General features: G+C 36.9%; 2 protein-coding genes across 6 annotated transcripts in view; both read right to left on the bottom strand.

Moving 5' to 3' along the window:
• Positions 1-4,479, bottom strand: part of LOC122066666 (mechanosensitive ion channel protein 10-like) — a 12,650-nt gene extending 8,171 nt beyond the window's left edge. Inside the window, exon 1 of one of the 3 annotated variants that reach the window (XM_042630515.1) lies at positions 3,461-4,479. In XM_042630515.1, the coding sequence (XP_042486449.1) occupies positions 3,461-4,447 (987 nt within the window). In that variant the 5' untranslated portion in view covers positions 4,448-4,479. Of the gene's footprint in view, positions 1-3,215 lie in introns of all 3 variants that reach the window. The other 2 variants (XM_042630514.1, XM_042630513.1) reach the window with 2 other exon arrangements.
• A 16,877-nt stretch (positions 4,480-21,356) lies between these two features.
• LOC122066663 (probable LRR receptor-like serine/threonine-protein kinase At2g24230) lies at positions 21,357-24,843 on the bottom strand. 3 transcript variants are annotated; one of them, XM_042630510.1, is made up of 2 exons: positions 24,447-24,843; positions 21,357-24,240 (listed from the first exon to the last, which is right to left on the bottom strand). In XM_042630510.1, exon 2 carries the CDS (start codon positions 24,152-24,154, stop codon positions 21,608-21,610), a length of 2,547 nt encoding a protein of 848 aa, XP_042486444.1. In that variant the 5' UTR covers positions 24,155-24,240; positions 24,447-24,843; the 3' UTR covers positions 21,357-21,607. The 3 variants fall into 3 exon arrangements, with proteins under 3 accessions (XP_042486444.1, XP_042486443.1, XP_042486445.1); XM_042630509.1 differs by having other exon boundaries at positions 21,357-24,358; XM_042630511.1 differs by having other exon boundaries at positions 21,357-23,260; positions 23,345-24,841.
• Between the last annotated feature and the right edge of the window lie 18 nt (positions 24,844-24,861).

The raw sequence follows: 24,861 nt of genomic DNA on the forward strand, positions 1-24,861 counted from the left end.
GGGGGGGGGGTATGCGTGCCTGTGCTAGGATGCGAGTTCGGATGCTGACAGTTGGATGTGCACTATAAAATGCGTTAGGTCATAGAAGAACTTAATCAACCTCAACAGTGGTGTTCCTTGTGTTTTTCTTTCCTCCTTTCATTTTCAGGTGCAAGTGTCCAACTATTGTTCGTAGGGATCTGTATCTTTTTCAATTCTTAATTATTCAATTTTATCTAATTCTCTATGCGAAATTTGTACATTTTTAAAAAGTCAATAGTTGTGAAAATTTGAGACATTTAAAGAGCTAAAATGGAATTTCAAAAAACTTTCACAACCTCTGATTTTAAAAAATGTCCAAGTATCTATCACACACATAGAAAGAATTAAACAAGAATTAAATAATTAAGAATTGGAAAGGAGCTGAGTTACTGTTTGCGAATATATCAAAGCCTAAATTATATCAATACTATTCCACGCATCATTACAATTTTTTCATTGGCATTAGCTGAAAAATTATTTATAGGATTAGATTTGGGTCAAAGTCTAAGGCCAAAAGTGAAGAATTAATCATTTTACATGCACACACCTTTTGGATAAGATATAAAGAGCACACACACTTTAAGAATTCTACATACCATAATTCAAAAGATGCATCATCACCTTAACACCCGAGGTATGAAGCCAATGGTTCAACAGATCGAGACTAGACTAAATAAGGTGTTTGGTGGGGATTGATTAAGCCTGATCAAAATGCTCAATCAGTTGACATCCCTATATCATTATTACCTTTTTTCCCGAACTCAATCTTTCACTCTCATTCTTAAACCCCCAAACTCAACCCCTTTATGTAGAGATGGAATTTGATCCTACGTTATTACAATGGCAAACCATCATCCTTATCAAAATTGTACATATTGTCCTTGTAACCAAAGGGTCTTGCTGCCTAGTAACCAAAGCAAGTACTATGTTTTTTCTAGGTCAGCATGTAAGAATATTCTCTATGATTGTCCCATAGATTGATTAGGAAATTGGTTAATACCAATATCTTATATTTAGTATTGAATTTTAAACAGTAAACCCATTCCTTTGTTTAATTAACATAAATTAATCATTTTCTATTCCTATCTGGCACACCGTGATGGGAGGGTGTACAAACTCTATAAATAGGACTAGGTATTCTTCTACCCTAAGTTGCGTCTCATTATTGGAGCCATCATCAACAGAGCATTAAGGGGAGCTAGCAGTGGGAGAAACCTAGAGAATTCCTTGTATTTGTGCTTGTTGCAATGGAGATCAAGGTATGAGAAGGATATAATGATCGTAAATTCTTCACAGTTGATGATGAACAGTATATGTCATTGTTTTCTTATTGTTTAATTTGTGATTCTATGAACATATAACACGATCTTATTATTATATGTAAAAGGAATTATGTCATTCACATCATTGATCTTCCAAAAAAAAAAAACGAAAAGAAAGAAAGAAACCAACAGACCTTATATTTACTTGAATTATTGTGGCCCCCAGAAGAAGGTATAGAACCTACTTTTGATCTAGTATCAAGTTTCCTTCACCCACAGCGAAGGTGGAATTCTTTCAATGATGGATCCCATCATCTTGGGATATGCACTGGCATCAGGAATAGTGGGAGGAATAATTTTACTCTATTGTAGGGACAATGATGAAGGCTCCGTTTGGTATCATTCTAAAAAAAACGTTTTTGGAGTTTTTTCGTTCTATTGGAACGAAAAAACGGAATCTTCTGTTTGGTGCACTTATGGTCCGTTTCTGTTTTTTTGGAACAAAAAGTGAAAAAAAAAAACTGAAATTTTACAAAAAAAAAAGTTCCCGAGAAAAAATTTGAAATTTTGAAACACTATTTTTTTGTTTAAAAACTGCATTTTGACACAGAAACTGAAATTTTCGTTTTTGACATGAAACGGCATTTCTGGAACAGAAATGATACCAAATGGGCTCTAAGACCCTGAGGGCCTGAGCTGGTGGGTGAACTCTCGTGGACCATTACCTCTTGATTTTTGTTATCTGTTTAGCGATGGAACTTGGCCAACTCGAACAACTTATAACTGTTGTCGGTCTGTTTGGCATGGTTTTTCTCCTCTTTCTAGTTTTCATCAATAATTCTGAATCAGTTTCGAGGAAAGGAAGAAATAAAAAAAAAAAAAAAAAGCTCGAGGCCCATCAAAAACCCATCTTAAAATTTCATGATTGGGCTGAAGTTATCAGCCCATGGGCTTGGTTAGAGCCCAAAAACATAGACTCAAGGTTAACCGGTTCCATGTTTAGGGTTAAGACTTAAGACCTCATGCTAGACCGGACCCATTCAAAACCCACACGAGGAAAGCAAGCTTGTATATATAGCACGGCTTTGATGTCTTAAGTAGTGGTATATACCTGTCGCTTCTGTTGTTATATCCAGCGAAGCTAAGATGTCTTAATCGGGGTGGATTCCTTAAGATTTCCTTTTGGACCCATTATGTGCCTTACCAGAGGTACACAAGGCTTACCTTTTACTGTACAACTAAGTGGTGCTGGTACGATTGTGAAAAAGTAACTCACAAAGTAATATAAATAATCCGCCTTAAGATGGATGGAGATAATGCGCACCCTCTAGAGGTGACAGCTCAAAAAGCGGTCTCGCCGGTCACCGGCGAAAAAACCCAACCGGCGACGCTCAACAAATGAGAGTATTCGGCGAAACCGGTGAACCACATGAGTTTGTTAGATGCGTGGGACAAAGGGCTTGTAGTATCTGCTAGCACAGCTATGTAGCGGAAGGGAAGGAGCCTAAATCGGATGAGATTAAGCAGTTACCGACCGTTCCAACGTGCCCTTGACCTATCTTGATGTTGACCAAAAACCCTATCTAAAGTGGAGCCTAGTGTAAGCTATCAAACAAATCAAAAAATGAAAAAATCAGAATAACCACTAGTTGCTAGTTGGATATAGATGGAGTCTCACTTAATAAAGAGAGTTGTAGATTCGTAGAACAGGCTGATTGTAAATCAGCGTGAGCTACAACTAAACTAGCAATGTGCAGAAAAATACTAGCAACTATAGACTCAAATCAGAAGAAAAACATTACAATATAAGAACTATGTGTTCGTATTCTAATTGTCTGTAAAGAAACCTTTTAGTGCCTATTATGAAATCCTAAACAATTTAATATTATAAACTATGGAGTATATAAAGAAATTAAACCACATGCTACTTACTTGGCTCCTGGTTTGGCAACGTTCTTGAAGATGCGTTGCGCGCAGGTCCTCGCCTCCCACTCGCTAGTAATCTCCGACTCAGCGTTTGCAAAATCGTCAACGGTTCTCGAGATCGTCGACAACCCAGACGATCTAACATAGTTCACTAGCCTTTTCACGTTAAATGCTGATGCAGTACTAGTTAGCCTTCTCAGTTTCTCCATATCAATCCTTCTTGATCCATACCTCTTCGACCTCGTCCCCACCATTATAGCTCTCTTCCCACCTTCCCTCAACCTCGCCGGTAATGATTTAGACTTTCTAAATCTTCCCTTCTTAGCCTCTTCCTCTATCTCCTCTTCATCCATGGGTGACCCAGATAGTGACTCTAGTATGTAATGGTTGAACACACTCTCCTTCATTCGATCAAAGAATGTAGTGACATGGAATGATGAAGCCAACATCTTCACTAACACGATCTTCACTAACCAGATCGTTGCTCCAATTAGAACTGCAACTAATGATTTAAAAACCATTTTCAAGATCTTCTTATCCTTCTCCACTTCTGGGTTGAACATGAAGGTCCATGCAAGTAAAACCAGACCTAACCAGACACAGTTCTGAACACTCTTTCGGAGACCATAGACAAAGTAAAGAACCTTCTCGCGGAGTAAGAAGTTGCGTTCTATGAGGAAGACAAGGAGACCAACGAACCATGCAGAGACAAGGCGGCCGGAGAAGATCACCATCACCATCAAACACCATTTCCATATCACTAAACCCCACTTGACTTTGTACTTCAGGGATTTCATGGTAAGGGAACATATCAAGGAAGTTAAAATGATCACAAATAGAACCCATTCGATTATAAGTCTCTTACCAATCTTTCTCTTCTTTCGGTACTTTCCTTTATTGTTTTCTTCATCTTCTTCATCTTCGTTCAAGAGATCATCGTCATCGGAATCATCATCGGTTGATAAGAGGTCGTTTCCGTTGGGAAGGAAGTGTTCTTGTGAATCTGATTCAGGGATGGGTTTTGAAGGGGGTGGGTAATTAATCTCAACGAAACGGGATTTGGGTTTGGAGAAGTTGAGGCGACGGAGGGTGTGGGTTCTTGTTGGGTTTGGGGACTTATCGTCTTTGTTGTTGGTGAGCTGCTCTGTCTCGAAGTAGAGTTTGGGTTTGGGGTTTGGCTGTTCAAGGTGAAGCACCACTTGGTCTGTGGTGGGTTTCTCCTTCTCAAGGTTCTGCATTTCTGTATCTTGGCTTTCCTCTCACACACGCACACACAGGGTTTCCTGGTGATATTAATAGGCATTACGTCCCCAATTGGAGTCCAGATCACCCCTTTGGACGAAGAGTATGACTACTCTCCGGCAACAGCGTTGGTTGAATGACACGTGTTTAAGCCGTACAGATATTAATTCCATTAACTTCTATGGTTACGACTTCTTCTATTTTGTTTTATTTTCTAGGTAATATGTCCTCCAAGCTTATTTATCAGCATTTCTTATATTGATCGTATAGGGGTAATCCGAGCTGTCAATTAATTTTAACTGAATTTTATGGTAATCAGTTCCCGCTTTTACGGTGAGAGTTTTATGGCACTCTCGCAGGTATTACGAATTAAATATGATTTCTCTCTCTCTCTCTCTCTCTCTCTCTCTCTCTCTCTCTCCCCAGATTCCTGCATCTTCCTCCCCTCTCCTCCACCACAAACCCACAAGACGCATTCTCATCCCCTTTCCTAGCTCTGTCTCTCCCACTCCGTGGGGTTCCATTAAAGTAATAAGTAATTTTTAACGAGACTATTGGATGCGGCAAGGAATGCTTTCCAAACTACACTGCTCATCAATGCCAAGATTGAATGAGTCTTCCAACAAATTTGCTATGTCATTGGCAACATCATTAATGGAGTTGCTAATGAAACTCGTCTCTTCCTGAGTCTAGAAAATCCAGTAGGTCACATAACCATGTAGAGGTCTTCACCAAAACTCACCACTGAAGAATCCTACTTGGAAGAAAGCCATTGGGATGAAGAAAGGGCAAACCTGACCAAATTACCATAATTACAGAGACTACATCTGAGATCTAGTAAGAGTCTCACAAATTAGGCTTCAAAAAAGAAACCATCCATAATTTTGGAACACTACCTATTCCATCGCAGTCATCATCTCCTAAAGACCAAACAAAGATCAAAGAGCTTAGACGTCTTACTCAAAAATCAGTCATTCGCACTTTGAAAACGAATGGAATAAGAAAAAAAAGTAAAATCTCATAATAGTGAAGAAACTCATAACAATTAGAAGCAAATAATTAAAGAGGATAATCAAAAGCGATGTACTAGGGAAAAAAAAAAAAACTCGATTGATGAGGTGGGGAGAGGGAGGGGAGAGAAGACGGGGAAAAGGGCCTGCCAGGTTCACGATGGAGAGCAAAGGGCAAGGTTGTAGGAGGATGGAGATGCATGGAGGGGAAAGATATAATGGCTGCAGCCGGTTTTAGGTTAGCAATTCAATAGCAAAGATTGGATAAGATTAAATCAACGGTTCTTAGTTTAAGAACATTCTCCCAATTTATTTATACGTACGTACTACAAACTTTTTGCCTAATTTTATATTTTTTCTTTAAACGAGTACTTGACTTTTGAGAAAATATATCTACCCAAAACTTTTTACTTTTTGTGCTTGAGATAATGTTAATCCAATTTCTTTTACTTCCAATATTAGCCTCATAAGTTTCTTTTCAAATATTTTTAGCTACGTCCCCAGTGCAGCCATGCAGGTATACATCAGTGGGAGTGGGCAATGAAAGAGTGTACCTTAACATCTTTAGTGTGGGTCAATGTGATCTTTTCACACCCTTTATGTCTTAGCAAAGGTTATACGCCAACAGGCACCAAATAGTCATTCTTTTCCTTCTTTTAAATATTAAAAAGAAAAAAAGAATTGTAAAATGCAGTGTGGTCCCTGAGCTAAGACACTCCTAAGTGAAATGACCGCCTTGTGCCATAGGAAACGTGAAAATCCTATCAATGTTGATACTTCCATATGTGCTCCCATTGGTCACTATGCTGGTGCAGAAGTCATGCTGCCTTTCTACAAAACCCTCTCCAAGCTACCAACCACCACCCCATCCCATCTTCTACAACCCCACCCCAAATGAGATGCCAAGAGCCTCTCTGGGCGACAGAGTAGGGCTGGGGTGATGCAAGTTGGGGTGGTGCGAATGCTGGGCTACAAGGGATTCTGGTAGTTCAATAGATTATGACAATATGAGGAATAGAACAAGTGTAAAACTCTGATATATAAGGAGTTGAACACAACAGAGGTGGGTGTGGACAGCGGACTTGGAGGTTGGCAACGACAACACTATTGACTATGGAGGCTCTGCTAATTCGTCAAGGTTGGATCCTGCTTATGGCATGGTCTATTAGAGTTTAGGGTATCTACAACATCAAGGGGGTGAGTTGTGGGGGTATAGCAATAGGGGGTAGGGGCTGGTGGGTGTTTAGGTTGTAGCAAGGGTGAAAGGAAAATATGTTAAACAGAAAAGAAAACAATAACAAACAAAGCCTTCCGTTTAATTAAGGGTAAGAACCTTAGTGAAAGAAAGTCGGCCCAAGAGGAAAAGGCTAAAAACAAGCCCTAAGAGATGGGGGTAGACAAAACCAAGGACATGGGAAGAAGAAAGAAACAAGTCAAAGAAACTAGGGATACAAGAAAAAAGGGGGGTGGGTTGGGGAGGGGAAAAAATAGAAAGGAAGAGCTGACACAACCAATTTAAAGGGGAGGGAAGAGCAAATGGTCCTAAGAAGATGCTAGATATCTATTCTTGCTTGTGTCAGAACAACCAATACAATTATGAAAAAGTGCATGCAGTGATTGTCCGTCTTCCTTTGTTCCTTTCCCATCAGATATGATGAATATAGGCACTAAAAGCCAACTTTTCAAGAGAGTCACAAGAGGTTTTACTATTAAATGTTTTCAAAATCAATCTCTATTCTCATTCAAATGGAAGGATAATTCGGGGATTTGATTAAGGATGTGTTTGGTTACATAATTCATTGGAGTTTTATTTCGGATTTGGCAATGAGTTCATAAACAGTGTTTCTGTTGATTTTTTTTTTTTTTTTTTTTAGATTTTTCAAAAAATTGTTTTGTTACCCATAAATATGTTACGTAAATATACCTAAAAACTGTTTGGTTAACCTAAATTTGTGAGACTGATTCTATAGAATTAGTGCTAAAAAACTGTTTGGTTACCCTAATCTCTGTGTGTGTGTATGTGTGTGTGTGTGTGTGTGTGTGTGAGTGAGAGAGAGAGAGAGAGAGAGAGAGAGAGAGAGAGAGAGAGAGAGAGAGAGAGAGAGAGAGAGAGAGAGAGAGAGAGAGACCTATTGATGGTAGATTCATAAGACTTGGTTTAGATGGTTCCAAAGCAAGCCAATCTGATATGCCCATGGGAATATTTCCAACTATTGTTTGGTATTCAATACTATTTCACTATTTTAATTCTGTTATTATGGGAAAAAAAAAAAACAATCTGAGAACTTTGCAAGTATGGCTTATGTGTTAATCAGGGAGGCTAGATTCAGAAAGGTCAGGATGATTACTACTAATACTAATCATGTTTATGGATGTTGGTAACTATCCTCTGTCAATTTTATTTTTCTTTTCTTTTCATTAAAAAAAAAATATAGCTTATAACCTGATAGACCAAACTGGTGAGATTAGATCATCTGAAGTGGAATGGGAGGTTTGGATAATTTGATCATCCGACATGATCACACAAACCAAATTTCTTTCAATGTTATTATTTTGATGAATCAAATGCTGGGTAAGTCCACAAGTCTTGTGAAACAGAACTGAGATTTTGCATTTTTTCCTCACCCCTTGCGTTAGCTCTCTATTGTTTTCCCTAACATAGGTCCTAAATTGAAGAAGGGGCAACTATTTTGGTAGTGTCTTGGCATCTGTTCTAGTTCTATTATCTAAGGCAAACATTAGTCCAATTACAAATGGTCAATGTCACAACCATTAGTATTCAGTTGTTCTCCGATCTTTAATCTCTACCATCAATCCTACTATTAAATGAATGAAACACGCTTGATTGCTGATATACTACAGATCTTGTCCCCTCTCAAAAATCAAACCAATCTTCTTGATGGGGAGAAACGGGACTAACCGAGAGATGTACCCGGTTAACAAAACACGAAATAAATTCTTCCCCTCTTGGGTGAACCTAATAGAAAACAATTAAGTAGAGTTTGATGGAGCAATTTATCATACATCATATGTGCAATAATTAAGCTCTCAAGAAAGCAACTAAATGCATAAATTAGTGAACAAATCCACCATAGAAACAAACACACATCAACACCAACAATTTAACGTGAAAAACCTCCCCAATGAGAAGAGTAAAAACCACAGGACTATAATCCACAAAAATCCACTATCTCTAAATAATGGGAATACACAAGAATCTTCTCTAACTGAAATTAGAGGAATACAATCATCCAAAACATCAAGAATAACATATCCTTGGCATACATCATCAATAAGATAAAATCCCAAAAGAAAGAGGAAGAAATTAGAGAGATCTCACCAAAACAAGGGTAACAAAAACGTTTCTAGAAAATTATGTTAAGAAACTCCAAATGACAATCACACCATACAGAATGAACGCCATTGTGTTCAAAGCTGCTATCAAAATATCAGCTCAATCGGACCATGGATAGCTATCCGATCGAGTTCTTGAAGATGACTGCGAACTGTTCACTAACCCAAAAAATTTTCTGCTCCTTCTCTTTTTCTTCTTCTCCAAGTTTTGCCAATAGCAACACTCTCACTCTTTTTTGCTTTCATTTAAACCCTATTATACGAATAAGGTTAAATGAGTAAATCCTCATCAATACTCTTGTGACAAAAATGCCCTCCTTATGGGCCTCAAACAAAGATGGGCTTCACCTAAAAAATGTGAGCATACTTAGGCCATCATCCACAAGAAGAGAAACCCAACCGAACACTTCTCTCACATCCTCTTCCCTCTATAAGAATACAACAACAATTGTCTAATTAATAAGGATTGTAGAAGGATTTGCAATTACAAGCAAATGTGGTTAGTACGATGGAAAGATGACTCTGTGGTCCCTGCACAACTCAATTTTAAATAAAAAAAAATTGAAAAGCAATCAAAAGAATTCGATAATTAGAAAGAGTATTAAATCGATCCATCACATAGGCATAACACCATTGCAATATGTAGAATCAAAAGAATATAAACAAGAGATTGATCGCTAAGATGAAACAAGACAATGAAAAAAATAAATTCCTGATTGAGACAGCACAAAAGATATGATCCATCAGGTCTACTATATATTTATAACCGAACATTCAGTTTCAACAAAAATAAAATTACTAAAAAAAAACCCTAAAATAAAATTTCTCAGTACATTACAAACCCAAAATTCCCGATTGAGACACTGAAAAGAATGAATTTAGGAAAAAATTATAGAACCGAAGAGAAGAGAATCATCCCTGATACTTGTTAATTGGCCCAACTAATAGTCGAATACAAGGAGTGATCAAATATTTTTGCGCTGTAGGGTTATGCCCTAAATGATTCAGAAAACCTTCAAATAAAAGAAGAAGATCAAGTCACAGAGTTACAATGAGCTTGCCGAAGGCAAAGGCGAATCCAAAACTCAAAAAGCCGAGACTGCAACTCTAAATCCAATGTGCAGCAGAGATGCCATGGGAGAGCAAGGAGGTCTGGTTGTGGGTGGTCTTGAGCTTTGATGGGAGGAAGAAGAAATCAGTCCCAATATTTGTGATTCTTTTGAATCACCACTTAACATGGTCTATATATATGAGGGCTAGGATTATTTGTGTCAAATATGAGTTTTGCTATTTACCTTATTTCTCAGATGAACCACATTTAGCTGTACAAGGAGTTTCAAATGAATTAGTATTTCTAAGTAGAAGCAACTCAAAAAACAACCAAACAATTTAAAAATAAAAAAAAAAAATTAAAAAAAAAAAAGAGAGAGAGAATTGTGTTTCACTAGAAAGATCTTCTATAGAATTATGTAACCAAACACATCCTAATTCAAAAGATAGTTGTCCAAATAGACTCTGAGAAAGAACATTCGAAAAATAAATGCTCAAGGCGTTCAAAAGAATTTTAGAAAAGCAGGATTTTCTAATTAAAATATTTCTATGCATAAAAAAGTCTTGGGTGGGAAGGCATTTGATCATAGCTCTCCAAATTTTATTTTTTATTTTTTATTTTTTTTTATCTTCCCCATTCATTGATTTCTTATCAACAATTGCATCCTAGGTTCTTCTTGAATCTTCTAAGACTAGTATCTCGTATATGAGAAGCAAGGATTGGCAGTTGGGTCATAATATTAATTAGTTGTGGGGAGAAGAAGGGGAGAATTTGTTACATTTCTATGTTTTTTGTGGTAGAACAAAATAGAACGTGTAGGGTACACAGTTGTTGAGTCTGGAGGTTCCTCCAACCATAGAGTGGAGTGGAACTAAACTGTCATACATGTAACCAACAAGGTTTTCTAATAAAAAAGACAGTAATAGTATTAATCTCCCTAAGAATACAATGAAAAGAACAAGCCCTAAAATATGATAACATACATAAAATATCATCCAACGATTAGCTGAATCAGTAGCCTAATGTATGGTGTTTTACTTGTCAAGTATAAAACGAGCTCGTGGCAATCAGATTCCACCATTAAAGCCATAGTCTCTCCAACCAGAATGGAAAGAAACACAGCTTTCTTAAAAATTGCAAAACAGACTTGACCATGAGAATCCTAATAAGCACCCATAGACCTCCACTTTGGTGATCATTACCCCATGAGTTGCCAGTGTTAAGCTTACAAAATTAAGGACAGAGAGAATACCATTTCTGCACAGGATTCTCGATTATGACGAGTTCACATCTTCTGCAGCGAGCGATGAGCATCCAACGGCTGAGATGGGCCTAGGTATGGATATGGTATGGATGTTCAACAAACACAACAGCCACTAGTAATGGGGTAATGCATCTATGGAACTAATTTTGGCTTGTTTTAAGTGTATCACACTATTCACAGTTAATACAGATATAGGAGGTAGAAACTAGAGACGAAATGAGTTGGATACTTCTAAATTACCGGTTTAACTAGAAATTCTTGATAGGCTTGGATATTGGAAAAGACACTTAATAGTACTAACATCTCTTCTGGGTTTTGTGTTTCCAGAGCACTAACATTTTTATCATCATCAACAAAATGCTCCACTGAGCAACAGAAGGAATCCAAGGTTTTCTGGTTGTGCGACATTTTATGCTCTGTCACGCACCAGAAAAAATGCTAGTGAAGGACTCAACTGAGAGTAGTGAGGCGAGGGTGGGTGGGTTTGTGGCAGGTGGTGAGTGGAGTTGTAATTATTGAGATAAAATCAATTAATTGGGGGAATTTACTATCACGCCCCTACATTTGACCTATATTTACTAAAACTTCTTTACCTTTTGCTTTCTTTCTGATACTCCCCTACTTTTGGAGTTTTACATCTCTTTCTCCCACTCTCTTTTTAAATACCTAGATTACCCCTCCATTTCACTTATAACTCATTAAACTTTATCAATTTTTTTGGTTCAAAATATACTTTTACTAATCTAAGAAAATAGTTAACGGCTTTGACCTTCTATTATTACTTGATTTAAATATTACTTTTTTTGCTGAAACTCAAACTCCTCATCAGCCCCCATATCGTTATTTTTCTATTTTATCTTTGATTTTTTTTTTTAAATGCATTAGCATTGAGTCAATTAAAGATATTATTTATTTATTTATTATTATTATTTTCTTATCCATCATCAAAGTTATTGTTTATTTATTTCTTTTGTCTCACCCATCATCACGAGTTTAGTAATCTATTTTTTTTTTTATTGGTATTGGCAATCGATACCAATTTGGATCGATATCGAATTTTGATGTTACATTTTCCATTAACATTGCGACACATGGTTTTAGGGATTAAAAAAATTATAAAAAAATTTGATAAAAGTATTGGATTTGTATCATTCTCAACCAATACCGATACAAATCTCTTAATCCTTCCACAATGAAAAGAGATTTAAATTTAGGGGAACTCATCACCCTCTAATGGAGGAATTGGACTCATGTAAAGTTTTGATTTTCATTCCAAATCAATTTGAATCAATCAATTAAAAAAAAAAAGTTTAATAGGTTATATGTGAAAAGGAGGTGTAAACTGGGTATTTAGAAATAGCAGGGGAGAAAGAGATGTAAAAGTCTACAAGCAGGGGGCGTATTAGAAAAAAAAAAAGAAGTAAAAGCTAAGATAATCCTAGTAAATATAGGCTTAGTGTAGGGGAGTGATAGTACATTCCTCATTAATTGGAAAATATTAGAAATGTTGCAAGCATAGGGGACATTTGATGTGTTTGGTAGTCATTTTATTCTAGAAATAACGTTTCGAGGCAAAATTTGAATTTTTTATTTTTATGTCAAAGTTTCGTTTCAAAACGAAACTCAAATGTTGGCATTTCTTTGTTTCTGCCCTTTTTTTTTTTATCATGTTTTCTTATTAAAAAAAAAAAAAAAAGAACAACAGACACTAGACAGAAGATTCCGTTTTCTCATTTCCATAAGTAAGAACAAAAAAACTGATGACTATTAAATGCAGCCGAAATAATACATGTATCACATTGAATTAAAAAATAATGATAACATGGTGCCAAAGCATGCCACACGCACGCTAGCAGCACTACTTTAAGCGTGGATGTAAACAAAAATAATAGTTTTTTTTTTTCAAATTATTTTTCTCCCAGGATTTTTATTTATTTATTTATTTTTTAAGAAACTCCCAGGGATACTTCACTTTCTCATCTCGCTTGAGAATTGGACTGATTTATTTGCATTTTTTTTCTAGTCAGTTCCTTATTCTTTTCTCCCTCTTGCTCTCAACCTATCGGCTGTGGGAAGGCCAACTTATTACTACCATTCCAATCAGGGTTTTGAAACTCCTAATCAATAACTTAAGCGGTTACTGTCAATTCTGATACGATCTGGATTGGAATTGGCTTGAATCCGTCTAAAAAAACTTATTATTTCCTATTTTTGACAAGAAATCAGCCAGTTCAACTCATCGGAAATTGAAATTGGTAACCATCAATTACGATATCAATCAAGCCATTCTCGATTCAATTCACCAATTTTTCAAATCCCCGATTCTGACGGATCAATAAGATAAACCGTAACTCTTTAATTTAGTGACAAATATCGTGGCATTATAACCAGAATCTTTCAGTTCGTCTCACCTCTCCCATTTGTTCCCATATACTTTAGGTATTACTACTAGGTTTTTTCTTAGGGGTGGATAAAAAGTACTACTAGAGGTTGATCTGTGTTGCTCTTTTAAACAACAAAGTGTTTTCATTTCCATTAGAAAAAAAAAAAAAGTGTTTGCATCCATCCCAATGAACTAATGATGGCTTGGGTCGGTGAGATTTTTAAATCAAATCAATGAACACTGTATCTTCATATATGAATCTAGGAATGGCTGTGCACACTTTAATTAGTTTGATAATATTATATATGTGTGGACTTGATTCTAATATCTTTTCCTTATCAAAAAAGACTTTATTTCAATTCCTATCTTCATTCTATAAATAGTCGGCACTGGTCGATTAAATGCATGACAAGAAAATTTAAAGTTGTGTGGGGAAAAGAGAATAGACAAGACTCACATGCATGCTATGTGGAGAGCCTATAAGAAGGGATTGATTTTTCTAGATATAAACCTATGCATGTCTATGTCTATGATCATCTCCCTGGTATTAAAACTATTTTTTTCATAGAGATTATGAACTACATAATTTTTTTTTTATAATTGTACATTATTGATTTATATATATATATATATATATATATAAAGAATTAATTTCTTAACCACGTATTTGCTGCAGGCATACTTTTCAAAAGACCCAAATAATGGATACCATTTGTCACATGCTTTTTTTTTCTAATGAAAAATGTCACAACCCATATGACAGAATGATTTTAATTATTCATTATAAAGTTAAATTTGATAGAATGTGTTTATCCAAACGTTAACATCCTAGAAGGATTGATAATGATTTGCACCGAGTAAGAATTAGAAGTAACTCGAACCAAAGCCATTCCCAAACTCGCTGGAGGCAGATATATATATATATATATATATACACACACTTGTCTGTTAATGGTTACTACATACCTCTTCCCTTCTTTTCCCAACAATAATGGAGGGTGGTTTGTGGAGCACTAACCTCAAAGGATGTAGATGAATCAATTTTAATAATAAGGCCTATAAAGGTTTTCATTGGGATTCCCACAATAGCTACTTCACTAACCTTTTTTTGTTCTTTAGCATGAACACATCTTGGCATTAATCATAATCTTCTTTAATTTCATGGAAGTATAAGAAAATATCTTCATTTTTTTATCCAATTTGATGTGGAATGGACTGCTCCAGATGCCAGATGGGCCAGAATGGGCTTGTTTTGGATTTCTTAAATCTTAGACTTGTGACCCTTGATTGTATTTTTTGATAGATTTGATTGGAATTCTGTCCTCTTGTGGGTGACACATAAATCTAATATTGTCTATATATTGTTTGTTTAACTTCATACGGCATAAATTTGGTGTTTTTGTAAATTTTCTTATCTAACCCGAGTTATTTTGATGTTCTCTTTAGTGCTATGTAGTCTATGACTTGGTCTCATCACCAAACACGACCTATAGCTTATTTATGAATTTTTGACACTTATGATAATTCAAAATATGAAAAAAACATTAATTTATGTAATATGTTTTTGAATTTATGTCATATAAAGATTATGTAAAGTGAAATTCATCGGAAATTCAATGAATTAAAATAGACCACTTTAGTTAAATGAGTCCATTTGGGTTTTAGTGGAATACTATCTTCTAACATGTCTCTATGTGTAGACACAACAGGTGAAAAAAGATCACGCTACCCCGTTCAGAAGATGCTCCCGCATGCCATCCTATTAGCCACACCCACTAACATGTACCTGCGCCAGGTGATAGCTTTTTCTTGCCATTATTATTATTATTATTATTATTATTATTATTATTATTATTATTATTTAAAAGAGAAAAAACTAAAAATAGTCAGAATTACATAGTTACATTATTTACGTATACTTGAGAGGTTCTTTCTGAGAGGATTATAGACAGTAGCTGATGCATAGGTGGGCAATTATATATTTACAATAGAAAGCTATAGTGTTTGAGAGATTCTTAATTTGCAAAAAAGTAGTAAGATGTAGCATTGGCCATGCACCTCCATTTGGTCTTGGAAGAAGTTGAAGTAGTTTTTTTTCCGAGAACTAGACTTCTTTTATCTTCCATCCCTTGTGGCCCGGCATCTTCATACCTGCCAAGATTCCTTCTGCCTTGACCTCTTCTCTTTGAGTAGTTGTAGTAGAATTATGTTGATCAGCCTAAATTTACCCCGGAGAAGTATTCCATACGCCCACCCTGAGGTTGAGTTTAAAATATTAGTAGCACCAGCACAAATCAAAATTGGGATGTCAAAAAAGGATTATGAAAACATGCACTCAAGCTGGTTGGACCATCTATATTACATAAAGTGGAGTTACTAAAATATATGGGATATAGTTTGAGATCATTAATCTAGTTGTTTATATTTGTCAATACAAGTGAAGAGTTTGGATTTGTACTTGACGCAATTATTTTATTCTGATGTTTCCATATACAACATAAAGTGATAGTAAAAATATTAAAAAAATCATACCAATTTTGATTTGGGAAGTATATTATTATTGAGAACAAAATTGACTACTTGTTCAAAAGATGTTGGATTTAAGGTTTGAAGACACAAACCCAGTGGTCTGGCCATCCAAATATATGACGAGAAATCACACAAGAAGAAAAGGTGGGGTGTAGTTTCTTCATGTTGGTTACAGAAGACACAGGAGGTGTCTATATCCATCCATTTTCTTATCAGTGTTTTGACAGGGATGCTGTTGTGTGATATTTTCCAAAGAAATGTCTTGAATTTTGGATGGATATTCAATTTCCAAAGTAGTTTCCACCATTTTTTGTTTAGGGCATGATTTGATCTTTGGGAACCCAGACAGGTGGTGAGAAATTTCACCCTGGCCTTGGTGGAATACATCCAATTAGTGTTTAGGATGCACATCCATCTGTCATCTTGGGGTGTTTGATTGATTTTTGATATTTCTCTGACAGTATTTGCATGAAAGGTTGATCCCGAAAGATCTTCTTTCCAAGAATTGTTATGAATCAGACTATTTACCTTCGCTATCCTATTTTCACTTGATCTATTGAGGATGATATTTGGATTAGATGGAGCAGGTTGAAGTTGATCAATAAACTCAGGTCGTCTCCATTAGTATCACCTATAGCATACAGTAGGGCCTTCAACAGAGTTGAATCACAAGATGGGAGTGTGACCACAGACCATAGAAGACGGTTTGCACAGAGGCAAAACTGATCAAAATCAGTCATTGGGTGTTGACAGCAGAAACATTGTCTTCCTTCTACATAGAGGAGCTTTGTTGGTCTTCAATGTACGTCGGTTGCCGCACAGAGCAAAAAAACATATTTGCACAGCAGTAAGATTGATCAAAGTCAGTCAGGAGGAGTTGACAGTAGAAACATCGTCTTCCTTCTATATAGAGGAGCTTTGTTAGCCTTCACGGCGCATAGAAAACTGATAAGATTAGTATGCTTCGGCTGGATCAAAAGTAGGAGGTTCAGACATTGAAGAGTAGAATGGATGAAGACTGTAGCGGATTGGGAAGTAATGGGTTAGGCATTGCTCGTATGGATGTAGTGTATGAAGAAGTGAGAAGGTAGATTTGAAGTGGTGGGTGTGTGTTTAATTAGAGTAGACGTTTGAGGGTTTGAGTAATAAATGGGTAATGAGTTGGGATGAATTAGAGAGTGAAATAGGGGTAGAGAATATGAGGATAACCTGACTCACAAGAGGGGTAATGTAGGGAAAGAAAAACACCTAATAGGATCACCGACAAACTCTTCTGTGGGTAGAGATGCTCAAATGGGTAGATGGGAGAACCGCTGGCTAAGACCAGGTAGTGGAGGAAGAAGCTAGAGGATAGAAGAAAGAAAAAAACTAGAGAGAAACTTGATGAAGCAAGGTTATAGTGATTATACTTGCAGAGGTCGGAGTTGTAGAGGTCTTATGAGGGAACTCTCTTGATTCTTGTTGAAGTCAATCAATCTGCATAGTTAGAAAGCTCGGAACAGCAGTTAAACGGGTTCATTTCACTTTGTTGTACTTCTCCAGTGAAGGTTTTGTGACCCCCCATATTTTTATCATTATTATTTATAAGCTTATATTGCATTTTTCATTTTTTTTGGTAAGCATATTACTTTTATTCGTTAAGGGCTTATTATTGTACTTAAGTAAGTTATTTGACTCATGTACCTTATTAGCTAATAAATTTTTAAATTAAAAAAATTCTAAGGCTTTATTGTTTTTGGACTAATGTTTGTATTAGATATTAAAGTCTTTTAGGCCAAAATTCCATACTTGTAACATGATCTCTTACATCTAATGCATTATGTTTACGATAATATATTTCATATTTATTTGCTATCATGAATAAAATGTTTATGAATTACCATATTTAGCATGTTGCCATATTTGGAAATTTCCATATTGAGGATGTTTTCTATTTTTATTATTGGTTAGAAGTACAAAACTACCATAATGAGAATGTATCCACTTTGATGATTGTTAAATTGGGAATGTGCCACATTGACTGATAGGGTCTACAGTAGATCAATTTTATAGGCTTAGGTTGGGATATTTCTCGTCAAATATTGAAATAGTCCATCTTATTGTTTACACCTAAGTCAAACTCATGAGCATTTTGTAGCAGTCAAAGTCTGTGAGTTTTAATAATTTTAGTGATTAAGCTTTCATTTAGTAGGTTAGGTTCTAAGATTATGGAACTGCCATTGACTATTTTCGATGGATTGTAGTTGAGGAGACCATACGGCAAAGGATGGGCTCTTGCCATGACAAATAAGTCTTTATTTGGTCGGTCTCACTTAAAATATGAGAGTTGATGTTTTGAGCTTTACAGTTTTAGAGGTTCTTGTCTTGCTACCGCTGGTGACAAAATTTTTGGAACGGTGTTATTTCAAACATCTCACCTTGCATTTGAAAGAATCCATTATGTGTTTTACGATCACCACGATGATGCAGAACCTTTTCTGGCTTTGTGTCTTCCTATTATTATAGTCTGGATCCTCTACCCACATGAGGCAAGAATTTCCCTTCTCACATGTCATGTTTAAATGACGTGTGCAAGTCACAATCGGCAACCCCCTCTTCAAAATTGTATTATTTTTCAAATAGAAAAATATGCACGACCCACATATTCTTCTTCTCTACTAACTCCATCGTCCCATTCTTGAAAACAAGACTGAAATAAATCTAATTAATTTCAATTATTCATAGCTATTTATATTTGATTGTTGAGATGTTAATATGCCTCTTATTCTTGCATATTGTATGTTTTGGTAAAAATTTGTGATTATGTTTGCCAACTATGACTTCCCAATTTTCTTTCATTAAAATTTGAATGATTTTAATTTTGAGGAACAAACAAATCCTTTAATGTTTTTCTAGCTATTATAGAATGGACACAAGAGTTGATGAGCCTCCCAAACAAGTGGTTGATTGCTCCACTAAAGCTAAAGCCCATTATGAAAAGTGGGAGGAGTTAAACTAGTTATTTTTTATGGCCATGAAAAATACTATGAAGAATACCACTTAGAAATTTGTCATTTTGACTGAGAGTGCTTAGGAACTACTTGCACCTATAGACAAAGAATTCATCGTTCATGATAAGGCTGAGAAGAACACTTATATGTAGATTTTTACACCCACTCATTATGATAGTTTATATTAAAATAAAAAAACCACTAGAATCCAAACAAGCTCTTAAGTCACTATACAAATAAGGGATAAACAAACAGCCCCTTAGGGGCCCTTGTCTTTAAGATACAAACAAACAGATCATTAGTGCCATTTTCTTACAAGTTATAGGCAAACAGGCCTTTACCTCACAATTTATTAATGAAATAAACAAATAGGCCTTAAGTTTTTTTTTTTCTTACCTTTTCGGTCAACGCGACCAGATTTTTTCGGTGAGTCGTTGGAAAACCCGATTGGGTCAAATTTCCAGCTTAACGGGTCGGGCATCCGGCTTGATCTGGCTCAATTGGTTCACCCATGGCCCAGTTCGGTAGAACCATTTAGGGTTGGCCTACCGTTCAAGTAGACCCCTAAAGGGATTTATTTTGTTTTAAATCTATCAATGGGCCAACCATGACTTAATATGACTTAAGTCCATTACTGAATCACTTAAGAAATAGATCCAGCCCATAACCTAATTACTTAAAAAGTAGGCCCAACCCATGACTTAATATAAGTTTAGCCCATTACGGAATTATTTAATAAGTAGATTCAGCCCATGATTTTAATTGACCCATAACTCAAAACCTGAGGGGACAAGTGTATTTTAATATTTGGATTTCTAAAACCCTACCTTTATTTCATTTCTTTCTTCCTCCTAACTGCCACCTGTAACTTATTTACAGTTTTTTTTTATTAATCAAATAACATGGGAGAAGCAAGACTTGAGAAAATAAGATTGAAACTCTAGATAAAAAACTAGGGTATCAATAACAATGGTTCAAAACAATATCATGATATATTCATGAATATGATCCAAGAATACAAAAATTGTATCGGTTCTTGTCCTATGTGGTATACTTCGATGCCACTTGTTAGAAAAACTTATGGGTTCAAGTATGAAACCCTTATAGAGGAAACCACCCAGAGGAAACCAAAAACATAATTTGATGAAACTCAATGGAAATCAATATATACTTTGCACCTCTTATGGTGAAGACGAAATCAATGCAGTTCTTTACAGTTCCCTTCTCTTAGCTATGAATCTTCTATAACCCCTTAGACTTCCTTGAGTTCTCTTACTTTTGTGGTAAAATGAGGAAGAGTGAATGATGGTTGTAGGAACTAGTATATATATATAATACTTTCTTGACCCAAAACCCAAAACCACAATGGGTTGAGCCAATGTATCCCTAAACTGGAAAGTAGACTCAACCGATTATGTAATTTGGCTCTCACCTTATTTAATCAATCCGAATAATTAATGAAGCTCATAATTCCAACATTTGTTTTTCCACACTCACAAGGGGAAAGAAAACCCTCCCTTCGACATTGCCGTAGACAGGAAGAATCCTAACCCCCAAAAAAATAGTCACCTAAAAAACCTGAAACGGAGTCTACCCATAGCATCCCACATCACCACTCATTTCGTCACATTGACTAATAGAAATTGCCTTTATTTCAATGTCTACAAATCAATGAAAGCCGACATTCATTGCAATCAGATTGAAACAAATGGTTTATTAGGCTGACATATACTGCAAGGTTTTGAATGGCCTACACATACCATTCATATATTCCAGCTTCATGTGATCCTTTTTCTTAATCCTTGGGATTTTGATGTGGGTATGAGATTGCTTAGTATCGATTTTGGTTGTTAAAGTCAAAAGATTGGAAGAGCATCAAAAGAAATTTTAGGTTTTAGTAGGTGCACATGTGAGGGGAAGAGAAAATTGGTGGTTGTAATTATGCTTGACTGCAACTACTCAAGCAGGCTTGGCTTGGCACATTCAAAGTCATTGCATGCCCCACAAGGTAAGTGTGCTAAGAAATGCAATGGTGGTCCATATTATAGCATCCACTATGGTGATTATCACCACCACTCCATATTTCCCTTCACACGTGCCATGAAAAAGCACACACAGAGAGGGAGAGAGAGAGAGAGAGAGAGAGAGAGCACCAGCTACTAGCAAAAGCTGAAAGTATTACTTCCACAGCGCTGGGAAGGTACCAAAACAGTTCATATTCATTCACTATATGTAGATCCAAAGAATGGTAGCATTTAGTGTCTCTCTATCCATGGAAAGAAAGATGGGAGCTAAAAAAGTAAGATTATAAGCGCAATGACATCTTAAGGATCAAACTCTGTGTATACTGTGAAATTTTTAAGTTTCAATGCTAACATCAATGTGTGGGGAAAAACATAAAAAGAAACAAAAAAGGGGGAGGGAGGGGGGAACCCAAGTTCAAAGCAAATTCTCAGGGGTACTGTACATATCCTCCCATGCCAGCATAAGGAAACTCTTGTGAAAAGATCAGAGGAAAACATGAAAAGGAAAGAAACCAATTAAGCAGCTTTCTTTTGTTTCTCCATCACTGGTGCTAGACGGGCTCAATGTCTTTAAGGAGCCCTACTATCTGATGCATACTTGGCCTCTTTGATGGAAGGTTAGCTGTGCATAAATACCCAATTCTTAGAGCCTCTTCCATCTGGGTTTCTGGCCCCAAGCCTCGAATTTTTGGATCTATTGCACTTAAACCTTGGTTCTTTCTGACTAGTGCTCGCACCCAATTCACTAAATTTGAGTCTTGTCCATCAGGGTAATCATCTCCTATAGGTTTCTTCCTTGTAATCAATTCGAATAGAACAACTCCAAATCCATACACATCTGATTTTGGTGTTGGAGAACCTGCTTCTTCTGGTTGAGAAAATTCTGGAGGTGCATACCCCTGTGAACTAAGAGCCATCTCATCCTCTACTCCATTGCCAAAAATCTTAGCCAATCCAAAGTCTGATAGCCTTGGGTCCCAATTTGAATCAAGATAAACACTGCTAGCCTTAACATCTCTGTGAATTATCGGAGGGGAGCAACCATGGTGAAGGAAGGCCAGAGCTCGTGCTGTACCTAGCGCAATCTTGTGCCTAAATCTCCAAGATGTCTGTATCCCTTCAGATCCAACATTTTGTATTGCATTATTATTTTCTTCCCATGTATCTGTGCTCCAATCCTCCATTGTTTGGACCCCAAGCGGTAGATCATGAAGTAAATTCTGCAAATTTCCATTCTCCATGTAATCATAGATTGCGATCCTCTGATCTCCAGCTAAACAATATCCTGTCAAGGGAACAAGATTTGGATGTCTTATACGACCAAGGTATTCGAACTCCCTTGCAGCTTCATGGTCAGTCATGGTGGATCCATGTACCAAAACCTTTACAGCTACATGGATACCTCCAGGTAGGAATCCTCTATAAACAGGACCAAATCTCCCTTCTGCCAACAGAGTCCCCCGATCAAAATTTGAAGTTGCGGATAAGAGATCTGCAAAGGTGAAGCTCAACAAAGGTTTCTCAAATATTACTACGGGGACTGATGTCGCAAGCTTGACATCAGCAACCCAAGTAGTTGAATCAGTCTGAAACGAGAATGGGCCGGAGATGTTCTGTTCATCTTTGTATGCCTCTTGCTTAACTACCCACATTCTAGATTTCCTTCTACAACCAAAGGCTAGGCACAGCAACCCTAAAAGCAAACAGATAAGGGCAAGTGATATAGCTAGAGCAAGCTTGAGTCCATTATGTGTAGTGGTTTTTCTTCTGAAGAGATTGGGGTTTGCAGCAATGGGGCAGGTGTTTAGTGACCCAATGAATGCAGACTCAAGGGTCTCAGGAGAGAATTGTGAAGCACAGAGTGTAAAGTTGTTGTAAGAGAAATTGAATTTCTGCATCTTGGGTAGTTTCAGAAGCATAGAATATGGGATTTCCCCAGTTAAATTGTTTTGAGAGACATCAAGAACTTCCAGATTGTTGATGCCAAGATAAGTGATTCGACCAGTGAGATGGTTTCCAGAAAGATCTAGCGTACGTAAGCCATCCAATTGGGAGATTGCAGGGGGGATTCTCCCTGTGAGACCAGTTTGGGACAGATTAAGATACTCTAGAGCAGAGAGCTTTCCAATTTGTGGGAATTCTTGCTTGGAAAACCTATTGTGTGCAAGATTGAGGTGCCTGAGATTCTGTGCTTTATTCAAATCCTGGAAGAAGGTTCCACTGAATTTATTGACAGACATGTCAAGAAAAACCAAATGAGACCAGTTGAAGCTAGAATTGGAGTGTACCTGAGAGATGTAACCTTCAAATTGATTCTGGCTAAGGTCGATAACTTGCAGTGGCTCCTGAAACACAGAAATCACAGAACCCTGAAACAGGTTCCCAGAAATATTAAGATAAGTGATTGATTGGAGTCCAACAAAATCCTGAGACTTGCCATGAATCTCATTTCCTGCAAGGTTCACAGTTCTGAGCTTTGGAAACGCAGCACCAAAACCATCTGGAAGAGTCCCATTCAGGAGATTGAACGAAAGGTCAATAGAGACCAGAGATTGACAGTTCAGAACCCCAGAAGGAATGCTACCAATGAACCGATTTCGATCAAGTTTGAGAACCTGAAGGCTCAAAAGAGAACTGACGGATGCAGGAAGCTCGCCGGATAAGCTGTTGAAGGAAAGGTCGAGGCTTTGTAATGCGCCGAAGTTGCCGACGTTACTCGGAATTGACCCAGAAATCTGGTTATACGAGAGGTTAAGAATCTTCAGAGTACTCCCCAAACCCCAGAAATCAGAAGACAATCCAGTGATTTTGTTGTTGCTGAGATCCAAAGATTCAAGCTTGCTGAGCTTTCCAATAGTGTTATCAGGGATGAAACCAGAGAGGGCCAAATCAGAAGCCACTAACCCAATGACATTTTCTTGATGGGAATCACAGAAGACCCATTGCCATGAACACACAGAAGCAGAGAAGTTGTTAGCTTTACCCATTTTCTGAAAGAAATCGTGGACGTAGAACCCATCCGTATTGGGTTGTTGAGAAACAGATTGCCTGAAGAAGAGGGCGAAAACCAGAATGGAACAGAATAAACAAAGACCCATCTGGGTAAAAAGCCTGCAACTCAGGAAAAATTGCAGAAAATCTTCCAACTACCTCAAAAGCTACACACTAGAACCTGAAACCCAACCTGTTTGAAATAAATGGTCATCAAAAATCTGTGCGGATTCAAACTATTCTCAGAAGCTTCTATGCAGTCCATGTTATAGCTGAACCAGAAACACCCAATTTTGACTTTTCAAGATAATCTGTTAGTTGGGAAAAAGGAAAAGTGAAACCTTTCTTGGTATAAGAAGATTTTTCTTATTGGGTTTGAATGACAGAACGTGATCTTACCTTGTCTGGTTTTGCAGGTCCGTGAGAAACAACAAAGATGCCCCTGACTGATGCAGTTTTCTCTGCATAGAGAGCAACATGAGAGAGCTCAATTACTACTTTCAGTAAAATTGATCTTTTGTATTTTAAACTAGCGCAAGGAGAGTTGCACGGTCACGGAGAGAGTAGAACGGAGGGAGAGCGAACGAAGAGAGGATTTGAATGTAGTAATATTTCAGGCTGGTGAATCCCTCTGAGCTGTTGCGTGTTGGGGATTTAATGACCCCCACTCTCTCTCTCTCCCTCTCTCTCTCTCTCTCGGTAAATTCTCTTTTTTCTTTATTCTTAAATGGAGGATGTTTGATTTCATCCAGAGCAAAAATGGAAAGAACTTTTGGGGAGAGTTTTCTGCTCATGGAAGTATCAACAGGATGAG

The sequence above is a fragment of the Macadamia integrifolia genome, unplaced genomic scaffold (genome assembly GCF_013358625.1).
Source record: "Macadamia integrifolia cultivar HAES 741 unplaced genomic scaffold, SCU_Mint_v3 scaffold2519, whole genome shotgun sequence".
In the NCBI taxonomy this organism is placed as follows: domain Eukaryota; kingdom Viridiplantae; phylum Streptophyta; class Magnoliopsida; order Proteales; family Proteaceae; genus Macadamia; species Macadamia integrifolia.